Source organism: Buceros rhinoceros, unplaced genomic scaffold, assembly GCF_000710305.1.
Source record: "Buceros rhinoceros silvestris isolate BGI_N320 unplaced genomic scaffold, ASM71030v1 scaffold8702, whole genome shotgun sequence".
Classification (NCBI taxonomy): Eukaryota; Metazoa; Chordata; class Aves; order Bucerotiformes; family Bucerotidae; genus Buceros; species Buceros rhinoceros.
This window is the reverse complement of record NW_010398292.1, coordinates 40,317-51,295: the sequence shown is the minus strand read 5'-3', so window position 1 is coordinate 51,295 and position 10,979 is coordinate 40,317. Positions and strand designations below refer to the sequence as shown.

Here is a 10,979-nt window from a genome sequence, read left to right as displayed (position 1 = left end):
CCTGCTAATGCAGATCAGTGAATCTGGTTTGGACTTATCTGCAAGACAATCTAAAGTATAATAATAGCCTCAAGAGATACTTAATAATATCCTAGACTCACATATCTGTTAATCAGGGAAATGAGATCATCTGAAGTGGACCCTTTCTCTATAACATCGTTATAGAAGAAGTTGTTCTAATACTATTGCAGAAACTGCCTATTAGCAAAACTTATGCACTACCCATGAAGGCAGTGACTGTAAAAAATATAATTTTGACAGTGTTGGAGAGCTAAAAATGCATATTTCAATCTGGACAGAGTAGAACAAAACTGGCATAGAAAATATTTTCTATGGACTTCTAGATTTGAGAACCATCATTATTTCTGCTCAAAACAAAAATGTATCCTGGTTAATGAGAGAGGCAGAGTTGTGTAGAACACTACATCAACTTTGCTGTGATTTTCTGCCACAGGTCTGCAGGGTGCTCTTGAGGAAATAATTTAATTTTCCAGCCTATTAGTTTGTCTCCCAAAGAGCACCTTTTGTACTCCTTTAACTCTGAGAGAGAGACGCAAAGCTAATTGAAACACCTTCAGTAAGGTGTTTTGGTATCTAATACTTTCACAGCTCTAGAAAACAGCTAGTAATTGTATGAGCTGGGATACTCCTTATAACTCCATTTAAAAAAAAAAAATTCAGACATATTAGGAAATGTTATCAAAAAAGATGAAGCACGCTGCTAAATGCCCCAGGCCCCCAGGTCCCTAGCAGGAGCTGCTGTACTTTTATGGAAGTAATTGACAGTTAGAATTTATAATACTGGAGAAATATCGCTGGGGTATTAGCATTGCTACCTGATACATCAAGCAGCTCCTTGGCTTTGACTGCTGTTTTCAATAAAGGCCTTATAAAACCTTTGCTGCAAATACAGTACGGATGGCATGTCCAAAACAAAAGGTGCAAAATACCATTTTTGCCATCACATTTTTTTTCTGGCATATGCAAAGAACCCCTGAAGACAAAAACTTGCCCTTGGCTCTAGATGGATGAGATTGAAAAGCAAGGAGAGAAGCCTCATCCAGAGATATGCTGATGCTCGTTAAAAACAAAGGACGTAAAATAAAGACATTGGAAAGCTGGAAGAGACAGGAAAATTTATTATGGACCTGAAAATATTGACATGTAGAAAATAAATATATGATACATGTCTGCGGTTATTTGAGGAAAACGCATAACGAAGACAGTGAACTGTGTTTAGTTAGTAATAGGGAGAAAGCACTAGAAGCCATGAGCTGAAATCAAGAAAAGAAAAATAAAATTAATTAACAGAAGAGATTGCTTCTTAAAGAAATCTATTAGCTCGAGGACTTGTCTAAACTACAGCAGGTGGAATTCCACTGACTGTGATATTTGAAGACAGAAAGCTATTCAGAGTCTAGAAGATTCATTGCCTGATGTCCTGCAGTAGCCCTTCCCTTGCTAAGAATTTAAGATTGCAGAGTTTTGGCATGATAGGAAGTGATGTTGCTTTAATTAGTAAGAATCAGGTGGGACTCAAGCATATATTCAACATAAGGAAGACTTTGACTTGTATTAAGTCTTATACAGGTTTCTGTTTCTAGAATCTAGGATGCAGAAATAATATTATACAAAATTTATTATTTTTTCTTGTCCTGGTTTTGGCTGGGGTAGAGTTAATTTTCTCCATGGCAGCCTTTTTGGGGCGATGTTTTGGATTTGTGCTGGAAACAGTATTAGCAATACGGGGATATTTTATTTATTGCTAAGAAGTGCTTACACAGAGTCAATGCCTTTTCTGCTCCTCACACCACCCCACCAGCCTGGAGGTGCACCAGACATTGGAAGGGGTAACAGCTGGGACAGCTGCCCCCAGCTGACTCCATCCCATCCCATATGACATCATGCTCAGCAATAAAAAGCTGGAGAAGAAGGAGGAAAGGGGGAGCGGGGAGGACATCCGGAGGGATGTCGTTTGTCTTCCCAAGTAACCGTTACACGTGATGAAGCCCTGCTCTCTTAGAGATGGCTGAGCTCCTGCCTGCTGATGGGAAGTGGTGAATGAATTCCTTGTTTTGCTTTGCTTGTGTGTGCAGCTTTTGCTTTACCTACTGAGCTGTTATTATCTCAAACCCCAAGTTTTCTCACTGTTACTCTTCTGATTGCCTCCCTGATCCCACCAGGGAAGAGTCAGCAAGCACCTGTGTGGCGCTTAGTTGCAGTCTGGGGTTAGATCACAACAGTACCAAATATTTTTTATTTCAGATTGTGTTTTTTCTTTTAAATGTGATGCAAGATTTAATTTTTTTTATGCTCACTCACAAATTTTTTAAAGAGATTTATTTTATAAAATATTCAGCAATTCCTGCAAATCGGAAATTGTGTATGCTTACACGGAGAATTTTCTGCAAAAATGGAAGCATTTCTTCCACTCTGATTCCTCAACGATTTGGTGAATCAAGCACCCAAGCATGACAAGGTTGAAACGTTAATAAAATTGTGATAAAAATGCTAAGATATTTCTAATATTTTTTCTGACATATATATAATGCTTAAGTTGCATGTCATTTTTATATATCATATCAGGAGAAAAAAATTGACTTTAAAAATTACAATGATACTCTTGAAAAAAAAAAACCAAACAAAAAATCCAACCAAACCCATAACCATCAGACATAAAATTGTGTTTAAGCCAGTTCTTTGAGGGAGTCAACTTTATTTCTATTTCAGCCTTCAATGCATTACTAAAGAATAAAAATAAATAGCTTAATTTTATTTCAGAAGATACTTTGTTTCTACAGCATCTTAGCATCCCTCATATGTAGTTAAGCTTTAAGTGTGGAGAAATTATTGTTGGATACTACCGTGTGCAGTCACACTTACTGTACACTTGTAGTTGTCCTCTGAAGACATTTCTTCCACGGGAGTTTTCAGCCTTACATTCATACATTCCCGCATCTTCTAGCTGCACATTAGGTATTTCAAGCACAGCTTGGGATTTTCTCAGGCGGGCTTTACTTGGATTGTGACCATTAACTTTCCTCCAAGAGATTGTTGGAACAGGGCTGAAACATTTAGCAAAATTACTGTTAACACTCTTCCACTATCGGGAATAGAGATTCTGTTATCTGGTAGTTTAAACACTTAATAATCTAAGTAGCAATAAAATATAACCACAATTAAAGTTCGTATAATGCTTGATATACCTCACTTCATGTAGAGAATACTTAATAAAATGGTTTGTTACATGGAATGTATCTCTTTCATCCACAAGGGAGGCCAAGTTTTTATTGAGATCCAGTAAATCACTTGAAATACTCTCTCCAGATCTTCTTTAGCACTCTGTGCTTTACTCCTGAATGCTTCCACCTGATAGGCAAAAGAAACTAACAACTTAAAACCTGGGCGAATCTAGCAAATGCCAACAAATCCCAATTTTCCTGCAATGAGAAAGAAGCTCAGGAGATCAGTAAGCGATGATGTCCGTCTAGGTGGGAGATTTCAGTACCACTGTCTCTTGGGTAAATTAGTGTCATTCTATCGAAGGTGACCAAAGGTTTGAGACCTTTTCTGTTGAAATATTCTTTAAGTTACCAAACTGGTGGTTGTGAGAAATCACAGGATTACATGTCTGCTCATGGGAGTGGAAGGGTTTTTCACTGTAGCTTGCTATTCCACACGGATCTATGAGGAAACCGTGTCATTTGCATTCATGCTGTGGGAAGAAATAGATGAGGTAGTGTTTGCACTCATTCCATTTTCTTTTTAACTCAAACACTCATAAGTTGTTGTGCACCCATTAGGCTCTTTGGTACAGACATATATTTGTCTAAACATGGCAGATACTTAAGGGGGGAGAAAAGAAAAAGTATTTGTAAAGTATTTGGTTGTGAGCTGAGAACCAGGCTGCTTCAGGTATTTTTTCTTTTCTGTTCTTTCATTCTGAAAGAAGCTTGGAGGAAATCATAAAAGAAAATATAACTGTTACATGATGATACTTTTTAAAAAATATTTTTTATTTATTTGAATTACTTTCAAGTCTAAAGTTAGACATAAATACCATTTAGATGCAGAAAAGTACTTCATAATGTAGATTCACATTCAAAGCTTCCAGGAATTTCAGCCATCATTTGCTAAATTCCACTTGCTGTAACTATATCAAAATCACCTTGCTCTCAGTATTTCAGGGTGTCAAATTTGAGACACGAGAAATACAACAAAATCAACCATGGGTAAAGCTCTAGCTGTTCTTCAGCCAGTAAAAATCAGGCTGTGAGTTACTGCATTTCTATGCAAACTTCCAGACAAATTCTGGTACTTTAGAGAGATTCAGAAATTTCCCAGACTTGTAGCTGGAGGTCAGAAGGTTTCTCTAATCTCATCTCCTGAATGTCACAAATCACTGAATTTCATTTAGCCTATTAACATAACTACCTTCACAAAGCCAACTTATAGTCCCATACAGAATGATATCCACTATCCATTTGAATACATCGGAATGAGATCATCATTTTGACCGTGATCAGTTTGCTGGGCTTATTTCTTGATCTGACAAAAAGATACTTTATTTTGACGGCCTGTGTACTCATCTCTGAGGTATTGTCCCTACAATACTTCTCTATTCTTGCAAAATGGTCCTTTTTCACTGTTGCCTGTGGAAGAAATACATGTACGGAGATCAAATCCCCCTTTTTTTACTTAGTTAACAAACCAGACTGATCTCTTTCTCTTCAACACTCCAATCATGTATATGTTTTTCTTTTTATAGGTGGTTGTGGATCAGATGGTGGGTGTGGATCATATGACCTTCTCTTTTCCCCCACTTCATCACCATAAAAGATTGATAGCTTGCTTGTTATTTATCTTAGATTGCTTTCTTGCTAATTGATTTTAAATTTTGGTGTCCTGTAGGTTTGGTTTGAGGACTCTTCTGTGCAGCTTGTATGGGTCTCGTTTGTAAAGTTTGCTTCCTACTAGAAGTTATTTTACATACTTTTCAATTAGAAGAATAAAAGGACTTCCCATACTTATCTGACACAAATACTTCAACTTGTTCAAATCCAAATACAAAGAATAAATAGGCTATTTCTGTCTCTGATACACTAATAAAACTTACTGTCTTTAGCCGTAAAACTTGTGATATTCCTTTCGCCTCCTTACCTACATATTTTGATTTGGAATACTTTGATAGCTATTTGTATATATTAGAATTATTACAAATAACAATATTAGCTTCTTATTTTCCCATTTATTAGTTTGCATATTTTATTTCTAATTGTACACTTCTCTGATATTCAAATTTATACTATTGCTTGAGTGACTTTCTAGAGATTTCCTAAGTACCTTGTTGTTTCGTGTTCAGCTTTAAATGTAATCTTCTTCCGTATATATTGAATATGATTACGTCATGATTGCTGGCTGCAGAACAGCCACCATAGCCAGGCAAGTGTTTCATTAATCATTATTAATCACAACACGGGTCCACAGTAGGAACACTTTATGCTGGTACAGTGCGACACTACTCAGCAACTGCTGTTTTGTGAATGAGATAGGAGTGCAGGTACACTTTATTTGGCACCATAAGGGTGCCTTGCTTGTTGCCCATTATTGCTTATTTGTTCTTCAGCCATAGTTCCAGTAAAATCAGTGACAAAATTGCTTTTGCTCTAATGTCATGGAACAAAACTGGTTCTGATGAATAGAACTGATAAGTCGAACTTTTTCATAGTCTCTCTTTCTGAGAAACAATGAAGACATTGTTAAAGTTGTCTCATTTAGCTGCTATGATATTGTTTGAAAGTCATGTATTTAGAAAATTTCCTTTAAATTGCATTTAACTAATTTTTTTTGCAATTGGCTTTCCTGTCTTCTACAGGAAATAAATGTGTATAACATGGCAAATACAGGGGAAACTTGTTTTCTGGATCATTAGGAAACATACTTTAAAAAAAGTCACTTTTTTCTTCATCAGTATCAAGTAGTAAGTGGATTTTTTGAAGAAGATAAAGTTACTTTATCTGTGTAGATTTAATGATTTCGAAGGAAAGTACTCCCAAACTGCAAATCACGGTTCGTAGACAACCTGTATTTCTGTTTAATGAAGCCTATTTTCCTTCCATAACTTACAAGTGAGGTATGAATTTTACATCTGAAATAAAAATATACCTATTTCTCCTCTGTGACTTGTGTGAGAATTAAATGAAATATATCTGAGTGAGGATGTGAAAGAATAAAATTGTATGACTTTTCTACATAACTCATGAAATCCACCATAAAAGCTAGCTAACATATGCACATATTTCCATCTTTGCAAATGATCCACAGCTTATTAAAAAAATAGAGCAACAGCAGATGTATCTCTAACATTAATACGAATTCAATGTAATATGCAAAATTGTTAAATCTTATAATCATTATAATGCATTTTTATTTTGGTCTCAGCAAACATCTATGGGAATATAGTTTCCTTGTTCATTATAACCCTGTTCACATTCAACTCCTAAGAGTAACTTTACTGATGTTTCATTTCAGTTCAAAGATAATAATCTGTTGATTACTGCTGGTAGTCTTAGCACCACTGAGAAAAAAAAACAGACAAACTACTTGATTTCAGAAATACCATCATTAAACTTATTCATCTGAGCTGAAATAAAAGTTCTAAGAGTTCACTGGTGTCTGTGATAGACTTTACTGTGGGTTTGTTCACTTTGAATTTGAAGAAACTATAAGTTACATCTGTAAGAGATTGTGAGTCAGTTTTCAGCAGCATATTATTTGCAGCAAGTGCTATCAAATTCACTGGGAATTCTTCACAAGTTTTATTGGAAATAAAAGTGTTTTGAAAAAAACTATTGGAAGCAATTTTATACTTTTTTTCTAATTTCATCTGAAGAATTAATAAGGCATATGTTTATTTCAGGAAAGGGGTGAAGTGGAAATAAGTGTAATTTCTGAATTTTAAAATTCCTTTTCATGATCTGAGCCCCTAGTTTTTCAGCAATATCTTAAATAAGAATGCATAGGTTATTTTTTCTATATTTAGTAGCTACAAATTGATATGGTCTTTTGAAATATTTTACCTTCTGTAATTTCAATTTGTCTCCACACTAGTTCTCTTTACCATGCATCATTGTTCTGAAATATGCCTTCAAACCCACATATTCACATTGTATTTCATGTTGAAAACCTCTGCAACCTTGTGTATTTGAGACTAGAAAAAACCTTTATCCTCGTGCCCTCCAGCCTTGCAACAGTGTTAAATGTCTTCTAATTATTACAGGATAATTATGTAAGATTAAAATTTTGAGGAGTATAATGAAATTCTCTCCTTCAGATACTTTCCAGAAATGCCCATCTATGATTCACATGTTTCTACCTTTAGAACGTCCCAGATAAATCTGTTCTGGTCAGATGCAGAGATTTAGGAGACAAGATAATAACTTTTCCCTTCATTCGGTTAGAAGATAGTTAGTACTCATGAAATATAGCAGTGGTGAGTCCTGGTGATTTAAGAATAGAAATAGAATAGAAGGAAACGGTGATGAGTTTGAAATCTCTGTGCGGGAACAAGTCTAGGTCTGCAAGTCACAGCAACACGCATCCATAGCTGTACTAAAAAGATCTGAGGCATCTATCAGTGTCACATTCTAATGTGGATGTGCTTTCCCACGGCTGCTGGCATGTTCTTTATGGCACCGAGCAAGGACAGTGTGTCTGCCTGGCTGCGTGTTCCACTCCATGTCATTTTCGTGACACTTTAAGTCCTAACATGTTAGAACATCCCTAACATCTAAAGTAGGGCTATGGGTAATGGTTCATTATCTATAATGATTCAGTATTTATAGTGTTTTATACTGCAGAGGCTTTTCTCTGCTGATTATCAGAGCCTGGTCTGTTAGCTCAAACTTGATCCTTAACTGTTCGATATCTAAAGTTAGATAACACAACTGCAACTTCTGATGATTTCAAAGATTTTCCAATTTCTTAAATAGAAGTTAATCATGAACACAAGAGCCGTCTGATTAAGGCGTAATCAAACAAGAGAACAGAAGATCCACAACAGCCAAGGTATTTCCCACCCGCCACAAATAAATCCAGTTTTTATTGTTTTAACAAGGAGGTTTAATCAAAATGCAGCTGGTGGCTGGTTGAACTGAGCTTTTCTGCAATTAATGTACATTTCCCAGGGATATATGTAACACAGCTGATGACTCAACTGTGAATAGTGATTTGGGATTGCATCGTCTCTGCTGCTGCTGTATTTCATTAAAGCCACTATAGTGGAGCACTGCTGGAGCACGGAGTTGAAATGAGACTCTTCATTCCTCCCAAAACCTGATATTTTAGAGCCTGAACTAGGCATAGTAAATCCCAGAAAACTCTGGAACTTCCTTTGTAGGTACAGTAGATTAATTAGCCAGCATCTTTCAGGGCTGAACCCTGAGTCCTCTGCTGGTCTGACATGTATAATGAATGTTCTTGCACAAAGGTTTTGAGCAACAAATGCTGCTTCTTAAAGGGCTGGATGAGTATTCATACAGGTTTAGTATTTTGCTCGTTGTATCCCTCATGTTGGAAGAGAGATTGGATCTGTTTTGGTACCATGGAATGCTGTGCACTTCCTCTGAGGTTAGGAATATCTCCAAACTTTCAGTGAGTGCTCAAGGTTTGCTGTGCCTGAAGTGCACAGCACTAGACCTAGAAGGATCATATTCACAAGGGACAGCCGCTGGTGCTATATAACAGCCGTGGGTCTGTCCTATTGTTACAGGGGCATGGAGAGAAAGCAGAAGAAAGCCACCCATCCCAATTGTAGGCTGTCTTTACAAATCCATTAGATTCCTGAGGATGTCAGACCTTGCAAAAAATATTTACATGCTGTCTGCTTCTCCCTGGCAAAGTCTGTCCATACTACAGCCCAAAATCTGCACTTTCTAGTGTTACACCAGGAGGGGAAACCAAGATTATCTCCTGAAGCCTCAGGTAACCTGCTGTCAGTAGAGGAGTAAACCAGGGAGGGCAGAACATCATGATGATGCCAACAATCAAGAGGATGAAATATTTCAAACCTGGAAGCAAAGAGGGAGGAGTGAGACTTTTTTCCTGGCTCCTCACCTCTAGAAATTACATGAAAGCCTCATTGTCTGGGTGTGGACACAAAGTCTCCCTGGGGTTTGAGAACTAATACATGCAAAGACAATGCCTTTCTATGCACAGCTTGGCACCATAGCACGTAAGAAAACTCATGTATTTTAGTAAACACATAAGAATAACATGGACCTCTTGGAACGAGTCCAGAGGAGGGTGACAAAGATCGTCAGAAAGATGGAGCATTTCTCCTATGAGCACAGGCTGAGGGAATTGGGCTTGTTCAGCCTGCGGCACAGAAGGCTCTGTGGAGACCTTAAGGCAGCCTTCCAGGATGCAAGGGGGGGCTACAAAAAGCTGGAGATGCACTTTTTACAAGGGCATGTAGTGATAGCACAAGAGGTTATGACTCTAAGCTGAAAGAGAGTAGCTTCAGATTAGTTGTAAGGAAGATTTTCTTCACAGTGAAGGTGGTGAGACACTGGAACTGGTTAGCCAGAGAGGCTGCGGATGTCCCATCCCTGAAGTGTTCAAGGCCAGGCTGAATGGGGCTTTGAGAACCTGATCTTGTGAAAGATGACCCTGCCTGTGGCAGAGGGCTTGGAACGGGATGATCTTTACTGTCCCTTCCAACCCGATCCATTCTATGATTCTGTGATTTTGAGATGCTGTGATTCTATGAAGTTCTGAGTAAAAGGGAAAAGTTTTTTCTGCAATATTTTATTTCTCCATTTGCAAGTAAGATAATGATATTTACTCTTAATGAAATCACAAAAGCACAGCTAGATGATGAAAAATTTAATAGAAAAGAGCTGAACATCTCTTTTGTAGATTCAGTGTTGGCTGCATTGCAAAATGCCTGTTATAGTATAGCAGATGCAATGTTGTCAGATGGAGGTGTTAAGCTACTTCAACTGTTAAGTGAGGAGAGAAGCAAGCACTGTTTTTTTCCTCAGCCATCCAGTGACACTTTTTTCCTAGTCAGTATGTCACATCCTACCATAGCTTGCTGGACATTCTTCTAAAAAGTATTAGAGACAGAACAACAGGTAAATTGTCACCAGCCTGTGACTTGATCAAGGCTGGTAAGAGAATCTGAAGCAACTTGAGAAGCAAAAGACATATATGACATCTACTGTGTTAGTATGGGCGATAATACATGAAGAAGCCACAAATTAAAGTTAGAGGAGGGAAATACTTTGAAGCAGAGAATTCGCCTGAAAAGGTGACATGTTTTTGGCAGATGTTTCTATGAATTCTCAGGGCTGCAGTACTAAAGCACCACTGTGCTTACTTGCCCTGTGTAAAACTATTTCATAACTGGACTTTCTCTCGTGTCACTTTGCTCTGTTTCAAACTGTCCAGGCAGAATTTCTGTAGCTGGCGCATTAACCTAGCATGTCCTAACCCTGGCCAGTGCATGTGTACTGAGTAATTCCAGAGGACTTGTTGCGAGTTCAGGACTTCCAGGAACAAAAGCTCTGCTGCCATTTGTGATGTAAATCCAGTGTGTCTGGTGTGTGCAAGATGGCTTTCCACCTGCTGATCAGCTGTAGAGTTTGAAGACGATGAGTGTGACAAGTTCCAGAAGTGCTGGATTAATGCACTTGCACCACACAATATTATATGCACTTATTTCTTTGTGGGAAATCCTGAAAAGAAATACAACAGTGGTAACTCTGGGGACCTGCTATTGAAAACTGCCAGAATCTGTTTCCTTCTGATCGGCTCAACCATTGACAGAGAGAGAAAGCCTGCGTATGTGCTTCTGGGTAATAAGTCTGGAATGCAAAAAAATGCACCTTTAAACCTAAAGAAAAGTAGTGTAAATTACCAAACAAAGTTTTTATTGGCATTTACAAATTTTTTTGGATGGTTGTGGGAGGGAAAGA

General features: G+C 37.6%; 1 protein-coding gene across 1 annotated transcript in view; it reads right to left on the bottom strand.

Moving 5' to 3' along the window:
* LOC104488941 (contactin-5) overlaps positions 1–10,979 on the bottom strand; it is a gene marked incomplete at both ends in the record, with an annotated part of 44,840 nt that overhangs the window by 9,285 nt on the left and 24,576 nt on the right. The window contains one exon of the mRNA XM_010131045.1: positions 2,884–3,065. Within this exon, the coding sequence (XP_010129347.1) occupies positions 2,884–3,065 (182 nt within the window). The remainder of the gene's footprint in view (positions 1–2,883; positions 3,066–10,979) is intronic.